This window comes from Balaenoptera ricei, chromosome 2, assembly GCF_028023285.1.
Source record: "Balaenoptera ricei isolate mBalRic1 chromosome 2, mBalRic1.hap2, whole genome shotgun sequence".
Taxonomy (NCBI): domain Eukaryota; kingdom Metazoa; phylum Chordata; class Mammalia; order Artiodactyla; family Balaenopteridae; genus Balaenoptera; species Balaenoptera ricei.
The window spans coordinates 5,785,162-5,805,801 of record NC_082640.1 but is presented as its reverse complement, the minus strand read 5'-3'; the positions used below and the strand labels follow the sequence as shown (position 1 = coordinate 5,805,801).

General features: G+C 45.0%; 2 protein-coding genes across 3 annotated transcripts in view; both read right to left on the bottom strand.

The window, feature by feature from the left end:
• RSU1 (Ras suppressor protein 1) overlaps positions 1 to 11,857 on the bottom strand; it is a 199,305-nt gene extending 187,448 nt beyond the window's left edge. Inside the window, exons 1-2 of one of the 2 annotated variants that reach the window (XM_059915276.1) lie at positions 11,676 to 11,857; positions 11,324 to 11,435 (exon numbers count right to left, since the gene is read on the bottom strand). In XM_059915276.1, coding sequence (XP_059771259.1) covers positions 11,324 to 11,432 — 109 coding nt within the window. In that variant the 5' untranslated portion in view covers positions 11,433 to 11,435; positions 11,676 to 11,857. The remainder of the gene's footprint in view (positions 1 to 11,323; positions 11,436 to 11,675) is intronic. The other variant, XM_059915274.1, reaches the window with a different exon arrangement.
• Positions 11,858 to 17,384: 5,527 nt separating this feature from the next.
• Positions 17,385 to 20,640, bottom strand: part of CUBN (cubilin) — a 267,353-nt gene continuing 264,097 nt past the window's right edge. The window contains exon 67 of the mRNA XM_059910072.1: positions 17,385 to 17,805. Within this exon, the coding sequence (XP_059766055.1) occupies positions 17,698 to 17,805 (108 nt within the window). The 3' untranslated portion in view covers positions 17,385 to 17,697. The remainder of the gene's footprint in view (positions 17,806 to 20,640) is intronic.

Genomic DNA, 20,640 nt, shown 5'->3' with positions numbered 1-20,640 from the left:
GTAGTTGTGGCTCGCGGGCCCTAGAGGACAGGCTCAGTAACTGTGGCGCATGGGCTTAGTTGCTCCGTGGCATGTGGGATCCTCCTGGACCAGGGCTCAAACCCGTGTCCCCTGCCTTGGCAGGTGGATTCTTAACCACTGCGCCAGCAGGGAAGCCCGCCCTCCCTCCCAATTTTAGGTGAGAAAAATGAGGCCCAGAGAGGTTAGGTAACCTGCCTGAGGTTTCAGCACTAGTAAGTAGACAGGACCCTTTAAAAGCTGCTTCCAAACAAGAATCTGATTAATTCTGACCGTAGTTTTCTACTAGGCAAATACAAATAAGATAAAAAGGAGCCTTAGTCCATCGGTTCATTTTCTCCCCCCAAATGAAGATGGGCAACGTCATACACGCACACCTTCCACTTCAGACCAACCGCTCTGTTCTCACCTTCCCTGTGTCCCTGCCAACAGAGAAGGCCGCTGCGTGGGGGCTGAGGGTGGGCTTCTCTCTGCCCCCTGCTCAACCTCCCTCCACGCTTCTTACCCTCAACCCAAGAGCCATGTTTTTCCCTGGTGGCTTCAGAAGCAGCAAGAGCCAGAATCTCTGACCCTCTTCCACAGGGCCGGGTGGCTCTCCGAGCTCAAAGCGCTGTAAGTCCTCTGTCAGGCACCGCGTGTCTGAGGGCCGCTGGGCCACCAGCCGGCACCCACAGCCAGCCCGCGATGTGGTCTCGCAGGCCGCCCTTCACTGCTTTTGCCCCGGCCATCATCTGCTCCCCCCACGCCACCCTTACCCTGACCTCCAAGGGCTGCCTTGGCCAGTCCCAGATCCCTAGTCTACTGGACTGACACCTGTCATCAGCTGCCCCCACGCTCAAATCTCGGTACCTGTTTTCTGATCATCCACGGGGTCCCCCCTCCATCTCTTCCCACAATCCTGCCCCAGCCTCTGCCACTGGCCTGTCTCCCCGCCACACACACAGATCCAGCAAACAGAGGTGCCCCCTGAGGGCATCCACACCTCCACTCCTGCCCAAAGCCCATTAGACTCTTCAGCCCCAAACCCCCCGCCCCACCAGAGAACAGCCTGTGCCTCAGCGTAACAAATGCAGAACGTCCTAATGACTGATCCTGAGGATCATTTTGAGGTCCCTACTCTGCATCAGGTACTACACTGATGTCATCTTTTATTTGAGGGGCAGCAGATTTTTCCCATTTTATCAATGAGGAAAATGACGTACAAAGACAGGAAGTGATCTAAGGGCATGTTACAAATAAACAGCAAAATGGGATAATTAATAAAGACCATGGCTCCAAAGTCAGTGCTTTGAGTCAGGACACAATACTCTCTCCTTATATCAACTCTAGAGGTATTAAACAACACCCAAACAGGAGGCTCTACCACAATGAATCTAAACAAAGGCGTCTTTGTTATGTTAATGAGGTGACTTTCAGCAGTTTCTAAAGGATGGGGGCTGGTTGCCAGGGCTGGAACTTTCAGTCCCACCTCTGGCCAGCCAGTTCTTCCTAACTTGATCTAGAGATTCAGCGCAATCCCAATGAAAACCACAGCGAGTTTATTTTGTGAATGGTGACAAACTGATTCTAAAATTTATATGGAAAGGCAAAAGACCCAAAATAGCAATAAAATACTAAAAAAGAAAAACAAACTCAGAAAATTGACACGTCCCAACTCAAAACTTACCATATAAATCCACAGCCACCAATTGAAAAAAACAAAGACATCACTGGAACAGAAGAGTGCCCAGAAACAGACCCACACAAATACAGTCAACTGGTCTCTGACAAAGGAGCAAAGGCAATTCAATGGAAAAAGGATAATCTTCTCAACAAATGGTGCTGGAATTTGACATCTACATAAGAAAAAAAAAAATCTAAACACAGAACTTACACCTTTGACAAATACTGACTCAAAGTGGTTCATAGTGTAAAATGCAAAAAAGCGTGAAGTCCTAGAACACAACACAGGAGAAAATCTAGGCAGCCCTTGATCTGGTAATGACTTCTTAGATACAACACCAAAAGCACTATCCAAAAAAAAAAAAAAAGGTGTTAACTGGCTGGGACTTCATTAAAATTAAAAACTTCTCCTCTATGAAAGACAATGTTAATAAAAGGGAAACAAGAGCCACAGACTAAGACAAAATTTTTGCAAAACACACATCTGATATAGGACTTGTTTCCAAAATACACAAAGAACTTTTTAAATCCAACAATAAGAAAACAAACATCCCAATTAAAAAATGGGCCAAAGACCTTAACAGCACCTCATCAAAGAAGATATACAGAGGTCAAACAAGCATATGAAAAGATTTTCCACACGACACGCCGTTAAGGAACTGCCCACTGAAAACAGCGAGATACCGCTACACACCTATCAGAATGGCCAAAATCCAGAATACTGACAGCACCAAATATCAACAAGGATGTGGAGCACCAGGAACTCTTATTCATTGCCGGGGGATGTACGAAATGGTTCAGCCACTTTGGAAGACAGCTGGTTTCTTATTACACCAAAAATGCTCTTACCATACGATCCAGCAATTCTGTTCCTTTGCATTTACCCAAAGGAGTCAAAAAACTATGTTCACACAAAAATCTGCACATGGATGTTTATAGCGGCAAACTGACAAAATCTGAAAGCAACCAAGATGTCCTTCAATATGTGAAAGGACAAAAAAACTGTGGTGCATTCAGACAATGGAATTTTAACCAATAATAAAAAATACGAGCTGTCGAGCCAAGACAAGACACAGAAGAAACTTAAACTCATATTGCTAAGTCAAAGGAGGCTTTCTGTAAAGATTACGTACTATACGATTTCAACTGTATCACATTCTGGGAAAGGCAAAACTATAGAGACATAAAATTTCAGTGGTTGCCTGGGGTTCAGCAGGAGGTAATGAGGAAGAGAGGGAAAGATAAGTAGAACACAGAGGGTATTTAGGACAGTGAAAGTACTCTGTAGGATATTATTCATTTGTTAAAAGCCATAGTGTGTTACAGCACAACCAGCTGCCGACAATGTAAACTGCAGATTTCAGTGAATACTAATGTATCAATGCTGCTTCGTCAACTGCAACAGAAGTATCACTCGAACGAATGCCAGATGTTAACAATAGGGGAAACTTTGGAGGGTTAACAACAGGGGAAACTGCTGTAAAAAAAAAACTGAAGTAAAATAAGACAAACAAAAAAAGGAGAATGGGGATAGAATATGCACAAAACGACTCTTTTCAGCAATACTGGAGCTGGTAATACTAGCATTGCTATTTGTGTGTAATGTACCAAATAAGTAACTGTGAGATAGTCTAACATCATGTGTATCCCTGACAATCAGGATTCTCAGAGTGGAAGAAAAGTAGAGACTAGTGTGAAGGTAGTTAAATAAGAGCCTTACAGTCCCGTATTTGAATTGGACCTACCAGTATGAACTCGTTATTTTAATCTTCATATACATGTATATATGTATCTGTATATATCTACAGATACATATATTGCGAATATATACACACACACGTGTGTGTGTGTGTGTGTGTGTATACTGTTTTGTTTTTTTTTAGCTCTGTCTGCTAAAAATGCCTAAAGACCATGAACGACCCAGGAATAATGAGCACCCCTGGAGCCCGGATTGTGGTCCCAAAATATTGCCCACTCAGACAGACAAACAAAAACAGGGTTTCTATGAGGACAGCTGATTCCAGGTTCGGGATGGGAATTCACAGACACACCGGGAACAGCTTGTTACTCTTTGCTCACGTCCACTGGATGGGAGAGCCAACGACAAGAGGTTCCCACAGGCCGAAAACGAACAGTTTGCACTTGAACAAGGACCGTGGCTGCGAGGCTGTGGGGTGCGTGGATGCAAACATATTATTTTAAAGAGCAAAATTTCTGACACCTGTTTCCACATTCATAGTTTCCCCTTGCACTGGTCTGGGGTGCAGCCTGAGCACCAGAACGTTTAAACATTCCCTAGGTGAGCCTACAAACCAGACAAGTTTGCCAGCAGCTGGTACAGATGATAGCAATCTGGGAGCAAGCTAATTCTCAGAGAAAAGCTTGGGGTGTGAGTAATTTCTCGAAAGAGGGCAGTGCACTGAGTGAGCACCTCGTGTGGCCTGACCAGCACCTCTGCGAGAGCTCATTCTGCACCAAGAACGTTAGGCCTTTGCCTGACATCTAAGTTTCAAACGTCTTCCCCGTTTCGGTGATTCCTGCTTCCATTGTAAAGCGTACACAAGAGCACACCCCATGACTCAATAATTCCACCTCTAGTCTGTAACCAACAGAAAGGAATACGTGTGTTCACGTGGCCACAGCAGCACTACAGGTGACAGCCCGAGCCTGGGAGCGACCCGAACATCCATCAACAGCAGAACGGATGCCTGAACTTGGCAGCCGCACCCTGGATCTGTAACCAGTGTCACAACACGAATGAAGCTCATGAACAAGATGCTGAGCGTTAAGGACCAGCCAGTAAAGAGCGTACACTGTAAACCCTCTCTCCTTTGAATGATGCACATCAACAGGCACAGGGAATCCATGCCGTCAGTCAGGACCCTGTCCTGAGGGGCTAGTGCCTGGGACATGCCCACTGTGTTCCGTTTCTTGCTTTGACAATCTGTCACCCTGTACTGTTACACGTGCGCCTATCTATAGGAGCACTTCAGTAAAGGCTTCTTGAAATGGATTTCTTTACAAGAGTGCGTTGAGCGTTTGGGGAAGAAGAAGGTTCCTGTTTCCTCGGCCCCGTCGGCAAGAGCAGAGGAGGATTGGCATCCCTGAACGCGCTCCTCAGCGGATTCCAACTCAGCAGCCCCTACAGGGCAGGGACGCGGCTTCCGGGACCAGACCGCCGGGAGGCGCCCAGTGGACGCTTGCTGAATCAGCGGCTGTACCTTCGTACGTGCACCTGACTGTCAAAAACGTTAGTGACATGAGTAAGGCAAGAAAGCATGAGCTACCAACACAGCTTCTGAAGTCTGAGCGCCCGGCTGCAAGTCCTGACTCGACTACTCATTAGCGTGTGACCCGGAGCAAGGTACTTACGCTCTCAACGTCTCTGTGCTATAGACTGGGTGACGAGGATGATGGCGATGATGGTAACAGTCCTAACGAAGCTGTGAGGTTTACAGGAAATAATCCACATGGAGAGCCGCGTACAACGCCCGGCGCGTGTGTGCGTGTGTATTAATACACTCCATATAGATATTTTTAAATTATCTATTATTTTTATCCTTTTCTAATAAAGAGGACACAATTTGTAGAATACGTAACAGGTTACACAGGCATCTTTCGCAAGGCCTGAAGACTGAAGTATTTACAGCTCTGAAAAACCAACTGTGTATGTAAACATCTGCAAAACAACCACTTGCACGCTGAGGATGTAAACCAAGTCGCCCATCTCTGCTCTGTGCTGTGCTCTGAGAAACCAAGAGGCCAAGACCCCCTCCAATTCCCCACCTGGTCTGAGGTGTGCCTTTCATTTGGCCCACTTTACCCTTAAGAACTATTCTGAGTCTGGAGGAATCGTTAACAGGCACACAGAGAAACATATGAAATGAAAAGGCTCTTTATGACGTACCGGTAAACTACAACTACAATTACCATTTCATTCAACTCAGGTTTATTCTGTTGTGATACATGAACCAATACTGCCCCAACAGAATCTTCTCCAGCACCATACTTCACAGAGGGTTTTAAGCTAATGTTCTAAGTGTGAAGATAGAAAAAAATGAATTAACGTACAGTATAAAAAATCTCACATCTGCTGTTAAATCCAGTTAAAATTAATAGTTTTTCAGAAAAGCCTAAGGAAACGGGGAGGGTTCAGAGTTAACTCTGACCAGATAGAGACCAAGTTGCCTCTACTGTTTTCTTCAACGGTTAAAGCCCTGCAACAATGTGATAAACCTAAGCTTCCAAGCTGGCAGACTGGAAAAATGATGTATTTTCTTAGCCTAGCACAGTGTTGTTTTTTTGGGTTTTTTTTATGCCACGATTTATTTCTGGACTCTCTATTCTATTCCATTGGTCTATATGTCTGTTTTTATACCAATACCACATTTTTTTTTTGTCTTTGGCCACACTGCACGGCATGTGGGATCTTAGTTCCCCGACCAGGGATCGATCCCACGCCCACTGCAGTGGAAGCAGGGAGCCTTAACTACTGGACCACCAGGGAAGCCCCTTGCACAGTGTTTTTAAAGAATTCTGAAACTGTCTGGCGTGAGGTTAGGCCCGCCAGCCCCGCTTAGCCCTGGAAAGCATCACTCCTTAAGGCCTGAGCCAGGGCTGGGAAACCACACTACACAGGATTACAGAACGTGTGATGCTGGGGCTTTCTCGACCTTCTGTTTGCTCATCTCTAAAACGCTGATGATTATCATCTGCACCAAAGGCTGACGCGAGAAGCACTTACCACCACGTAAGCACTCACGTGTGTACCATTTAGAATCTCTGATGCAGACGTGATGGGCTGATCTGCGGCCCCCTAAATTCCTGTGTTGAAGCCCTCAGAGTGAAACTGTATTTGGAGACAGGACCTTCAAAGAGGTGATGAAGTTACAATGAAGCCAGAGGGTGTGTGCGCCCTCTCTCCTGTGCTATGCTTTCTACCCCAGCGCACCTGAATTCTTAACTGAGAAGGACAGCAACCTTCTTCAATCAATTTTTCCCAAACGCCAAGGACAAAAATAACAGAGGTGCGCACGCAGGGCCCAGAAAAGACGTTGAAGCCAGGCTGGAGGGGATGGTGGGTTAAAATTTAGTCCTGGGGAGCTTCTCGGAGGAGGTGACACATGTGAATGGAGTCACATGGACAGAAAGTCATCTCTTCCCTCAACAAGCGTTGATTCACAAGGCTGGGAGGAGGGGGGGTGGCTGGAGAGAGAAAGGGTAAGGACTGACCAGGCCAAGATGTTGAAAAACACAAAGGTGGGCTTAAACACACAAGTCAGAAGAGCAAAAAAATAAAAGGTCTTAATAACGATCACAGTGAAAGTGACATGGTCGTCCCAGCTCTTCTATCATCCCCCAGAGAAGTCCTATCATGATGAAAATTCCCAGCCGGCACCGCCACCTCCCGGGCTAACAGCCCCTCCAGATAACCAACCCGGGATTACGCCTGTTGATTCTTTTGCAGGGTCCTTTAGAAAGACAACTACCTCAGAAGCAGCTGATTTTTCTCTTTCAAAATATTCTGTGTTAACCTCAATGGGAAAAGAATTTGGAAAAGAATGGATACTTGTATGGGTATAACTGAATCACTTTGTGGTACATCTGTAATGAACACACCATTGTTAATCAACTATACTCCAATATAAAATAAAAATTAAAAAAATAATAATAATAAAATTTATCTGAGAGATATTTTAGTCTAACCTGAAGAAAAACAACAACAACAACAACAAAAAACTGATAAAGGTTTGACACCCAGAGGGCAGTAAATGTGAAGAGATTAAAAAGTCAAAAAGACTTAAATGAAAGAAATGAAAAAAAGTCTCTCTGGCTGCTGATGGGAGTCTCTGCTCCCAGGAAGCTGATGACAGGACCCTTCAAGAGCAACTTTATCATCCGGGTGAACAGCTGCTGCAGGAGAGAGAGTTTCTGCCGTGAAATCTCCTTAATAAAAAGTACAAAATTGGTACCATTCCTCCCAGAAGCTTTCAGCAGATTACATGCTGTGCAGGAAAAAAAAATGAAGGAAAAGAAATAAAATGAGCGATCATTTTAAAGAAACAGTGATCGAAATCTATGGGAACCTTAGGCAAAAGGGCCAAACACACCAGGTTCTTTTAAGCCACACAAAAAGTCAACACATAACACACACAGATGCCCTTCCCGGTCCAACTAACCAGGCTATTCCTGGTTCAGGCCATCGACCGCGTTGGGACTGGTTCCATAGGAGGTTTACGCGCTCTCTGGACATTCACATGAGCAGTTAACAGTCACTGTGTACTTAGTACTGGCTCGGTGCTAAGCCCTTGACAGGAAGCAGTGCACTCGGCGCTACACCCACGCCCCCCAAGTGGGTACTTACGTTTCCACCTAACGATGAGGCACTTGAGGCTCAGAACGGTTTCGTAGCTTCTCTAAAGTAACACAGCGATAAGTAAACCTGGAGAATCTAAACCCAGTCTATTCAACTCGAGGCCCCACTTGTAATCACTGGACTACGTCTGCCTCTCAGGGTTGGATCTGAGCATCTCCAGAACCTGGCTGGACGGACAGAAAATTCTAGAACCTGTTGGATGTCTGTCTCCAGCCTATGAAGTTTTCCCCGTCAGAAAGCTTTTGGTACCTCCACTCCTGAAAGCATTTTTTAAAGGCAACTTACTGTCTCAGAGGAATGAAAGGGCTACGTTTATAAGACGCAACTCTCCCAAGCAGAAGTGAAGCCTGTTTCCTATGCTTAGAATAAGTACACAACTACCACTCTTAGCTTCAAAGCTAAATTCTTGCTCATCGTTAGAGAAACTAAACAAAGTAACGATAATGAAGGGAAGGCTTGAGATATAATACCATTCTCTGTCCATGCGAATAAGCTGTTCCCTGGGTTCAATCTTGATACTAGTACATAAAACCTCAGGGAATTCCCTGGCAGTCCAGTGGTTAGGACTTGGCACTTTCACTGCCGAGGCCCGGGTTCCATTCCTGGTTGGGGAACTAAAATCCCACAAGCCACACGGCCAAAAAAAAATAAACAAATAAATAAAAAATAAAACCTCATGATTACAGTTAAAAGTTTATAAGTAAAAGACTATGGGAATCCTTATACTACAGCTAAGGTGATCATGCCAAATACTTTAATATATAAGATATTAAAATACATAAAATTATGTACGCTACTGATAAATGAGCCCCAGTGGAGGATGGGATTCTGAAGGCATCCTGGGACCCTCAGATTCCAGAAGTCGGGGAGCTTTAGCAGAAAGCAGCCACTCCCCTTCCTTGGGTCTACCACACTCCAGAGGCCTGAGGAGGTGGAATTTCCAAATTCACTTCCACTAAACTCCCCAAGAAGCACTCTTGCTCTTCCTGAAGCGACTTCTTTGGGAAAACATCAAGAATGACCTTGCTTTTCAGCACCTAATATTACACCGGAAAGAGCTTTTTCAGGAAGCAAGTGGCTATCTTTTCTTCTTCAATAAAAGCCAAGGCTTCAAAGAGATAAAGCAACTGAACTGAAATAGCTACACCACTCTCCCTACTTATAAATATTACATAGAGGATCCTCTTCAAAGCTGAGGAGTACAAAGTTCCTCTAGTGAAAGCAACCTTTTTTCAAGCCCACGAGAAAGAGCCCTGAGGGGCAGAAACCCGTGGGACTAAGGGCACAGCCAAGCCAGGCCTCCTGCTTCCATCCTCTTCCCCCCCATCCCCTTCCTCTGACACAGCTGTGCCCCCAGTGACCATCATGATCCCAGCAGGGCAGGGGCAGTACGGGGACACATCCAGATCTGCAACTGCCAGACCATCACCTGAGACACCTGCTGCCACCAAGAAGCCACTGCTACTGAGAGAGGCCAGCACAGCCCAGGAGACTGAAATGCTAATTCGTACAAAAGCTAAACTTAATGGCAGGTATCTTCCTAAGGATTACCAAACGCAAATCACCTACAGCTTTGCATCCCCTTGCCTTTTGCAGAGACGTATCAATGGCACCAACCCCAATCTCTGTCCCAGGCGCGAACCACGGATTCGCGGTAACTTTGACTCTGCTCTCTCCGGGCCTAACAAGCAATCTGTCATCTTTTAGGGTCTCCTGGACATCCCCCCTTCCTCTCCAGTGTCACATCCTGGTCTGGATCTCATCAGCTCGCAGGCCTAATCCATCACTCTTTCCTTCATCCGTCAAACATTTCGGAGCACCTACTGTGTTCCAGGCACTAGAATAAAGAAGGCACACAGGAATACTGCACTGCTTTAGTTCCCCTCGGCCTCCCAGTGGGGAAGAGAGACGTCTGGATTAAGAATACATCACAATCCTGTGTAAGAAGAGTCATGAAGCGGGACTTCCCTAGTGGTCCAGTGGTTAAGACTCTGAGCTTCCACTACAGGGGACACCGGTTCAACCCCTGGTCGGGGAACTAAGATGCTGCAGGCCCCGCACAGTGCAGCCAAAAAAAAAAAGGGTCATGAAGCAAAGTGTGTCCAACTTCACTGAGAAGGCTTCACACAGGCTGTGGCGTCTGAGCTGACTCTTGACAGGTAAGTAAAAGGATCTGGGGTGAAGGGGGTGGGGAGGGAGGAAACGATACTTCTAAAGGCACAAAGACGGGAAGGAATGGCCTGGTTCAGAAAGGACCATCAGTTCAGTATGGCTGGGATGCCAGATGCATGGAAGGGACAGGTGCTAAGGTAGGCTGTAGTCAGATTCAGCAAGGAACATGGAGCATTACCATTGGTAGTGGACAACCAGAAGGTCCAAACTTCAGCCACAATCAACCTAAAGAAGAGCTTGATTTCACCTCTAATGTGTTGGAATTAACTGTCAATATCTAAAAATTAGAAAATTTTATATAAAAATCTGGATTCTTCGCTTCATAGAAAAAAAACCCAAAAATCTGGCAACACTGGGCCAACATCCCCAAGTGGTGACACCTGTTTAGATCTGAGCAGGTGTAGCAGCTGCCGCCTTCAGATGAGATACCTATTACAGAATTCATGACCATCCTCACCTGGCCCCTGAAGACATATGAATTTGCAATCCCCGGTTTAAAGAAGAGAGTTGCAATAAGATGCATGTTACAGGAAAGCAACAGGGGCAGTAAAACTGGAGGCAAGAGGGAAAGTTAGAAAGACATTACAATAGCACAGGGGGGAAGTAACAAAAGCCTGAACTAAGTGAGGACAATAAACCCAGAAAAAGGTAATGAGTCAAGAAATGTTTAACTTGCTCCAGGTGCAAGAACACTTATCAGGTAATTTCCGTGGGGCATTTGTTCAAGGCTACGTAGGAGACTATATTAAGAGAATGGAAAAATGATTCATAACTAATTTTCCATTAAAACACCAAGTGGCTCTTTAGTAAACTGTGTGGTAGGTCCACCCGAAGGCCATCAGTCAGCCTGGAGAACTGACGCGGTCCAGCAGCCACGGTCCGGGGATTCTTAACCTGGCTCTCGTGTCCGTTTTCCAGCTGGGACAGAACAAACTCTGACTGCAAGCTTTCCGAGCTGAGCCCTCGACAAGTGCTGTTAACAAGCAGCCAAGCAGCGGGTGGGATGTAAACCATTGCAACCGCCACCAGCAGTTACTTCTTAAACTCATAAACCCGTCCAGCTCCTCCGAGGGGAAGGCCCTCCGGAGAACTTACACAAGCCGTTGACGTCCAGCATGCTGGAGATGCCCCGGTCACTCATGTCCACTTCCGGCTGGTTCTTCTCCCGGCTCTCCTCCACCAACTTTTTCAGAGACTTGGACATGACCTGTACCAAACGACAACAACAAAGCACGTGGGCGACGGCCAGGAGGGTACAGAGAGAGAAATGAGGGAACCCCCGGCTGGCACTCTCCAGTTTTCCCCTGGCCTTGGAAAGTGGGCACCCGCAGGCAGGGTCCGGGGGCAGGGAGGGGGATGGGGAGGGCGGGACAAGGAGTGGGAAGCGTCCAGCACCATTCCCGCCGCGGAGAGAGAAGCAAACACAAGGGCAACGCCACACACATACTCACTGCGGAGGGCTGCACCTAACAGGCTGCGCGTGGGAACAACAGGCTTCTGCAGAGCTCACTCCGGCGGCGAGAGATGCACTCGGTCTCTGCAAAACGAGCACCCGAACGAGGAACACGCCCTGTCCCGGCACTCGGCGCAGGCGCACACCGAGCCGCTCTCAGCTCCTCGCCCCGCCCGCGCCAGAAGGTTCCCTAATTAGGAGAACAGTTTACTAGACGTGACTTAGCGCGAGACCCCGCCCACAAAAGAATGCGTGCCCCGGGGCCGACCAATCACGTTTGCTGTTCGGCCTCGAGACTCCGCCCCACCCGAGGTTAGCTCCCTCCCCGTTGGAGATACTGATTGGACTGGAGTCGGCGCGTGCGCACTAGTTCGGCGCAGGCTCAGTTTGTAGGTCGAAGCCAGAGTGGTGCGGGCGGAAGCCGGGAAGTTTGGGCAGCGCCTGCGAGGGATGGTGGTACAGCAGGATGGGTCCCGGGGAAGCTGCAAGTAAATTTTCTCTCAGTGTGCTGCTTCTTTAACTGCGGTTCCACTTACTGGAAGTTGCTACCCTGAGTCCCTTCCCCACAGGTTGTACCTCCCGCTATATTGTGAGCTCCTCAAAGCAAGAACTCCTTGGTGGTCTGTGTGTCCCCGGCGCCCAGGTCTCAGTCACGGACCCCTGGATCACAGGAGGGGGAATATACCAGATAAATACGTGACTTCTCTGTTTTTATGCTGTGACATAGCTTAGTTAGCTTCCTATTGAATGATGATTTTCTTATACAGTTTTCATTGTTCTTTTTACTAGAATTTCTGTTTTCTTTTTCTTCTTGTAACCTTTAAGCTTTTCATTACTCGCTACTGCTTGAAATCCAATGACTTCTTCTTGAATACTTTAGGAACCTTCTAATTTACTGCTCTTAGACTGATTCGTTCTGTCCTCCCAGCTGAGAAGTTATCTATAATTTCTTTTCATTTGGTCCCTGGGTTGAGACAGACATTTCTTGCAGGCATCTTGCTGGAGTAACTACCCTCAAGTAACTTTCTCTAGAAAGATGTATAGGAGGCACAAATTTTGAGTAGTTGCATGTTTTTAAATGTCCTTATTCTGCCCACACCTTTGATAATTTGCCTGACATGGAATTCTAGGTTCAAAAGAAGTTTCTCCTAAATCTCGATGGCATAGTTCCACTGACTTCTGCTTTCAGTGTTGATGCCCAGAAACATATTGGTCTCCTCACATCTTTGCAGGGAACTATTGTTTTCCCTTGGGAAGCACTTGTGATCTTTTTATCATTCGTCATGTTCTGAAATGTCACCAGAATATCTCTGATGGGGGGGTCTTTTCTCGTTTAATCTGTTTAGGGCTCATTGGGTCCTTTTCAGAGGATGATTCGTTTCTCTCTTCCTCTCTGGAAATTGTTTTCTGTTTATCCTTTGAAATTTCTTTCCTGCCATTTTCTCTGATTTATCACTCTTTCTGGAAATCTTATTGGATGACAGCCTCCTGGGCTGGTTTTCAATAGCTGGGTATTTTTGTTCCCTCATATATTTCATATTCTTTTTTTATTTGTTTTGTTTTTTAACTTCATGTTCTGGGAGATTTTCTCTGTTTTATCTTAAAGCTCTATTGAATTTTTAAAAATTACTTTGGCTATTAATGAAATATACTTAAGATCTCCTTTTTGTTTAATAGCGCCCTGCTTTTGCTTCATGAATGCACACTCTTCTCAAGTATCTCTGAGGATAACAATTTTTAAACCTCTCGTGTTTACTAAGTTGTTTTCTCATGTCCCTTTCTTGTTAGTTTATCTCTTTCTTTCCCGTTCAGGCTGCTGTAACTCTCCCTCTGTCTGGTGATGTCTGGTTGTTCTTTTGTATTTAAGCATGAAGTCTGAGCTGATTTCTCTAGATAGCTGGTGTGGTTTCTCTCTTCCTCTGTTGTGATGTGTATTTGTTTCCCTCCTACGTCAGCATTAAGTTTCCCTGGGCTGTTTGTTAAGTTTCTACAGAGGTTAGAACCCAGTTTTATGATAATCACAAGGCTGCCTTCCCATGCTTGCATTCACTTCTGGTTTTCCAGAAATTTGTTTTCACTCCCTTATAATCTCCTTTCATTCTCTTCAATTTTAGCCATACAATTCTTAATGAAATGTGTCCCTAAGTTCCAGATTTTTATAACATGGAAACAGGACCAGCTTCCTGGATATGCAAACTGTGTGCAGTGACACAAAGCGCCAACCTTAGATGGGCCCCATGGTTAGTTTATTGTTCTGCTATCACCAGCTTGAAATGGTTAATAATTTTTGAACCAGGGGCCCTGCAAATTATGTAGCCATTCCTGCAAGGAAAAGTCAATATTTATCAGAGCTAAAATCCCCTCTGCAGTGTCACGGCCAAGTGCACCATGCTTACACACAGCATGTGCTTCAATACCTCCCTCTGGCAGAATATGTACTATCCCTGCCTTTGAGCCCAGAGGGGGCCAAGCAAAGACAGAGCATGGAAGATGCCTGGTCCCCATGAGGCACTAAAGCCGAATCCTGCGTCTGTACCCTGACACCAAATTAATTCTTAGAGACAGAGTTTCAGGTGAAGTAGAAAAGAATAGCTTTAATACTTTGCCAGGCAACGGGGGCCGCAGTGGGCTGGTGCCCTCAAAACTGTGTGTCCAACCTGGAGTGGATATCGAGGAGTTTTATAGTAATGGTTCAAAGAGGGTGTGGTCAGCTCGTGGGCTTTCTTCTGATTGGTTGGTGGGGAGGTAAGTGGGAGTCGGTATCATTAACCTTCTGGTTCCAACCGGTCTGGGGTCTCCGTGCTTGTGGGCAGCACACAGTTAACTTCTCCCACCTGGAGGAGGTTTCAGTATCTGCCGAACAGCCCAGAGATATTGTGATATGCATCCCTTGGGGGGTGAGGGGGAGACCAGGACCCTGCCCCAAGACTGCACTATTGTTTCTTTTGACCATTCCTCCCTTCCCTAATTAGCAACTGTTTGAACCTGCCCATTGGAGCTCAGGGAAGGTCTTGGAGGCTGAATGAAGCCCATTTTCTGTAATCAAGAAATGGGGGCCACAGGAAGGCCTTCATGCCCAGGAGCCTCATAGGGTCCTGCTCTGTATCAGCACTCCAGACTACGACAACAGTGGGTAAATTCACGTGAATTATTACATAACTCATTCATTTAAAAAATGCCTTTGTCTCCAATAAACTACTTATGAAGAAACATATAAAGTTACCAAGTTAAAATGTGAAAAGCAGGGAGTTCCCTGGTGGCCTAGTGGTTCGGATTCCAGGCTTTCACTGTTGTGGCCCGGGTTCAATCCCTGGTTGGGGAACATCCCACTGACCAAGTGGCGTGGCCAAAAAAACAGAAAGTAAAAAAAAAAAAAATTTGAAAAGCAAATTTCTCATTAAATATCCAAAAATGATCAGATCATTTTTCTTCCAATAACTCCCCCATTAAATTGATAGCCATAGGGTGACTTGAGGTCTTAATATTTAATAAATTTATTTATTTTATTTATTTATTTTTGGCTGCGTTGGGTCTTCGTTGCTGCATGTGGGCTTTCTCTAGTCGCAGCGAGCGGGGCTACTCTTCGTTGCGGTGCGCGGGCTTCTCATTGCGGTGGCCTCTCTTGCTGCGGAGCACGGGCTCCAGGCACGTGGGCTTCAGTAGTTGTGGCTCGCGGGCTCTAGAGCGCAGGCTCAGTAGTTGTGGCACACGGGCTTAGCTGCTCTGCGGCATGTGGGATCTTCCCAGCCCAGGACTCGAACCCGTGTCCTCTGCATTGACAGGCAGATTCTTAACCACTGCGCCACCAGGGAAGCCCCGTTAACGGTATTTTTGACTCTGTCTAATCTCTAAGTTTTTACTAAAATAACAAGAATTGCATCAGCAATTTTTCTAGGTCATATAACAGTGACAGTCTTTTTTAATAATGTCACTAGATCTATGAAGATAGTCGGGCTGTCATATTACTAAGTTCACACCTAATCCCTCTGGCAGGATGGGAGGCACTCTCTTCGGTGGCTGCTGAGGTTAAAATCACGTTCTGTCACTCAAGTTTTACCAGCTTTTCCGCACCTCATTTTCCTCAACTGTAGAATGGAGGTGACGGCTCTTAGCATCCCATTTCCATGAGTGGTATGAGAAGGATCTCTGGCAGAGAGCAAGTGTTACACAGATGTTAGCTCTCCTTTCCCTTAATAAAATTAATGATGTTACTCCTCCCTAGGGGAGTGTGTGGTGGATTTTTAACAGATTCCTATTAATTAAATGGAGTTGAAATTTAATAGGAAATTAGGACAAGTTGAACCCAGAACCTGGGCATCTCCTAGCCCCAAACTGTCATTGGCCCCATCCGTCCCCTGGGGCGTTCTTCACAAATGTCTGAAGTGCCCGGAGATTCCTGGCCTGTGGTGGCCTCTGGCTGAGTTATCCCAGGCAGTTCCCTGAAGGTCACATGAGAGCAGCTCTGGCCAGCAACGGCTAACTTAACCTTCACCGTCGCTGGCCAGGCTGTGCTCTGTTCTTCCTGCCAAGGCCCAGTTCCTTAGGCAGACAGCAAAGGAGAGGGGGAGAAAGCGCACGTGGTGAGTGGAAGCCTGGCTTCCCGGCTCCCGGGCTCTGTTGACTTCCAGGTAAGACCTCCCCTCACCCCCCACCCCCCCGAGACCATTTATTCTCTATCATGGCTTTTTAGATTCTACTTACGGCCTACAGAATGGGAGAAAATATTCTTATTTTCCGTTTTCAGTTTTCAGTGTAAAAATGACATACTAATATTGACTATGCTGTCTTCATCTTGGTAGATACACTTTCCAGATATTCTCATGGGCCTCCTAGGAATCATGTCTCTCTGAAAAGGACTCTTGTAGACACTGTTACTCTAATGATGCAACCACAGGTCAAATCATCTCTTACTGGTTGACAGCTGCATATGTTACTCTTGCTTTCAGATGAAGTAACTATTTCATAGGTTATTGTTCAACTTTCTCCATATTCTGTACCTTTGTGATTCATTTTCAGCTAAAAGAGCTACTAGGTCTTCTATCTACTCCTATCAAACCTCATCTTGAGGGGTTTAGTCCATTGTTCCAGCTTTGTCAAGACCCTTGGGTTTGATGGTCTCTTCACTGCGTTCAGTGTTCTTTCCAATAGAGAGTCCTCCACGAAGCCGATGCATCCGTCCATGGTAGAGGGAAGGTGAGAATATCTCATTTACGTGTCTCTGTAGTCTGTGCAGAGATCATTTCCCAGGCATTTGGGTAGTACAGGAAGATTCAGTTACACATTCGATAGCGTCTCTCATTCACTGGGCCCCGTGTTCTCAGTAAGACTTAACTTTGCATATTTAACCTAACGTCTCTTGGTTAAAGGCAGCAGAAAACGTGGTCAAAGCGTTGCTTAACTATGTATAACTTCGCATCTCGTGTTGTTAAACTGCGAACAGACTACAGTGGTACGTAGGGAAACTGCAGCACAGAGAGTTAAGGAAGTTAACTAGAAAGGCTAAAATTCAAACGCAGGCAGCTTGCCTCCGGAGTTCCTATACTGAAGGACTCATATACGTTTTTAAAATGGAAACATTCAACTCGAAATTTTACATGTACCCCACAGTGAAAGACAAATGTTAATGAGTTAAAAAAGATAATGCAGCATCCCTGTGTACATTTCAGCAGTGCTTGTCATCCCCAATTTGACATTCACAGTGAAAACGGTACTTGTATTTTATTAACTTTTGAAAATGTACAGCACATATGCCATAATCATTTCCACCCCTTTAAGGGATTCTAGAAAATTTCAGCTCAAAATATTAGATTAAAGAAGCTACATTCTACTTTCAAAAAATGTATACCAATATTGATTCCACATGTACTTTGATGAAAAACAAAGAAGTTCAGATTATTCTCAGTGGCACAGGCAGGGGGGCCAGGTATCAGGATGGCAGAATCCCGTCCAGCGTGAGGTCTGAGGGTCCAGCCCCTGCAGAAAAACCAAAGTGCTGAGCAGACCCGGCCTCACGCGGTTAGCTGGCCCAGGTTAACCGGATTGCTGACGGTCGGGCTGCATACTCTGCGTGAAATTTTATGAAGACACGATGTGACGAGGCCACGAAGGGAGCTATGTCAGTGTCCTAAAATTGAAAAAAAAAAAAAGAAAAAGAGAGAGAGAGAAGTAACAAATTATATATTTCACAAATTTGAAGATTTTTCCAGAAGGTCAGGTGTAGTAAAGAAGTATGACATAAAGGAGCCTTCTAGAGTTGACAGTAAACCTGCATACATTTCTAGAAGTAACCTGGCTAAGAATTAATGTAGAGACTTTACAAAAGAATGTTGCTGGGGCTGGTGGAGGTGGTGAGGAGAAATGGGGGGTGACTAAGTGGGCACAGGGTTTCCTTTTGGGCTAACAAGAAGGTTCTAAAGCCGACTGTGGTGACGACAGCTACACAGCTCTGGGAACTGACTAAATACTCTTGAATCTTATCCTTTAAGTAGATGATTTCTATGGTATGTGAATTATGTCTCAATAAAACCATCACTAAAAATTCAATTCCCAATTCAAGTTCTTACTGAAATTTTCATTTTTCTGAAGGGACACACAACTTATATCTGCAACTAAAACGAGCATATGAGTAAAGTATACTACTTTCCCCCCTTAACATCTGTACTTTCCTTTTGGGGTTGATTTTCATATCTTTTTGGGGAACAGGGTGTGTGTGGGGGGGGGCGGGCAGAAGGGGTGGGAGGTAGATGGGTCTCTGTTTTCTCTCATTTCTAAATCATTCATTTAATATTGATTGAGAGATTTCCATGCTGTGGGTATTATTATTAGCACTAGGAATATAAAAAATGAACCAAACACGCAAACAGCCCTCTTCTCACGAATCTTACATCCTAACAGGAGGAGGCAAAGCAGGAAGCAAGTAAGTCAGTAACATGCACAGTAGGTTGGATTGTCCTGGAGACAGAGCACATCACACAGGGTCAAGGTTGCAGTCTGGGGACATGCTCCTCTGTTCTGCTCGGGTCCCCTGCCTTGGTCTTACCCAAGAGTCATCAAAAAACAGACTTATTTCCAAGACAGCAAATTATTCAGGTGAGTGCAGCAGAGGGATTTTTTTCCTAAGAGAGATATCAAGGGATACACAATATTGTACGTTCCTGTGCACATGCACTTTTTCCTTCCACTTCAACCTGCTCCCAAATTTCTACTTGGTATTCTATGCTGACAAACTAGTACGAGCAGATAACAGAAGTTTTAAACTCCCGTTTGATTCTCCTAATTTTCCTGCCATTCTTTCATGTTTCTGGATGTTCAGATTCTGTAACTGAGAGCTATGCCCGTGAACAATGACAATTGTCATAAAAGAAAACATCTTCAAATCACCGTAGGATTAGACATCTAAGGAGTAGCTCCCACCATCATTCTGTAAATAAACTGACTTCACTGGACTGGAAATGCTAAAGGAGTCAGTGGCATCTTTAAAAAATAAAACGATTGCACTTGAAACTATGTCTACATTTATAAAAGAAACTTTAAAACTGGGAAAATATTGTAAACACCAATAGTTAAGAAAAATTGACATATCTAGTTATAGACTTGAATTTAATGTGACATTGGTTTCAATGGCAGTAAGTTCTCTCAGTGCCTCAGTTTCTCTTATCTGCAAAATCCAGGGGATCAAATGGGGTTGTATGTTTGAAAGTCACTGAAAACCAAAAAAAAAAAAAAAGTCATACAGACATAAAGTAATGGTATTGTGAAAATGTCTCTTTTTGAAATTGTTACAAATTTCAACTAAATGTCTAAGACTTAATCAGCTTGTAAATCTGGCATGTGATGCATTACTAGGGTCTCTTTTCTGTGGGCCCCTGTGAACAACTGCAAGACAGTATCTGCTGATCAGGTGACACAAATTCCTCCTCCCAAAATTAGCTCTGTGTATAAGGACAGAGCTACCAGAGAGTGTATTGAAGGGTTGTCTATAAACCAGAGGAGCTTCATTCAATAAATTAGGCTGCACCCAGAACAGAAAACAACCCAATGATTAAATACAATATACCAGTTTGTTTAGTGGTATGGTAAGATGTTAATGATGTATCAGTCAGTGGACAAAAACACACCACAAAACAATATAAAATATCTGTGCATAGGCAAACATATTCAAAAAAAAGTGTCTAGAAGAATATATGGGAGGATTCTCAGGGTTTTAGAAAAATGTATCTATTTTTTGATATTTCTGAAAATAACATTTATCAATTTTACAAACTGTAAGTTATACTCTAAAAACTCCCTCGATTTCCAGCAGATGTAATTCTCTGTCAGTTTGATTAGAAAGCACAAATGAGCAAAGAGCAAAATGGTAAGAAACAGATAACTTCTCATCAGTAGTCACGTTTCCCTCACGTGAAAGCTCTGTAAACATCTACTTGCACATAAAAATGGGAGGGCACTGAGGGCAGATGTAAGCAGTACTGAGTCAACATCAGAATTCTAACTTAATGTTTAGGGAAGATCTATTACATCGAGATTTACAAAAACAAACTGTTAGTCCCCAGGCCAATTGTTAATATCCCTGTGCATTTCTTCAAAGAATTCCCACAATTTTCAGCAAAAAGTGAATGAAATGGAGCCGGGCATCCAAAGTTTCTATACAGTCAGCCCTCTGTAAGAGTAGGTTCCACATCGCGGATTCAACCAACCACAGAATCCAGCAGATACGGAACCCGCAGATATGGAGGACTGACTGTATTCACCGCACTAGGCCAGGTTTTGTTTTTTTTAATTTACTTATTTACTTATTTTTATTTTTGGCTGTGTTGGGTCTTCGTTGCTGCGCGCCGGCTTTCTCTAGTTGCGGGGAGCAGGGGCTACTCTTCATCACGGTGCGGGGGCTTCTCACTGCGGTGGCTTCTCTTGTTGCGGAGCACGGGCTCTAGAGCGCGGGCTTCAGTAGTTGTGGCAC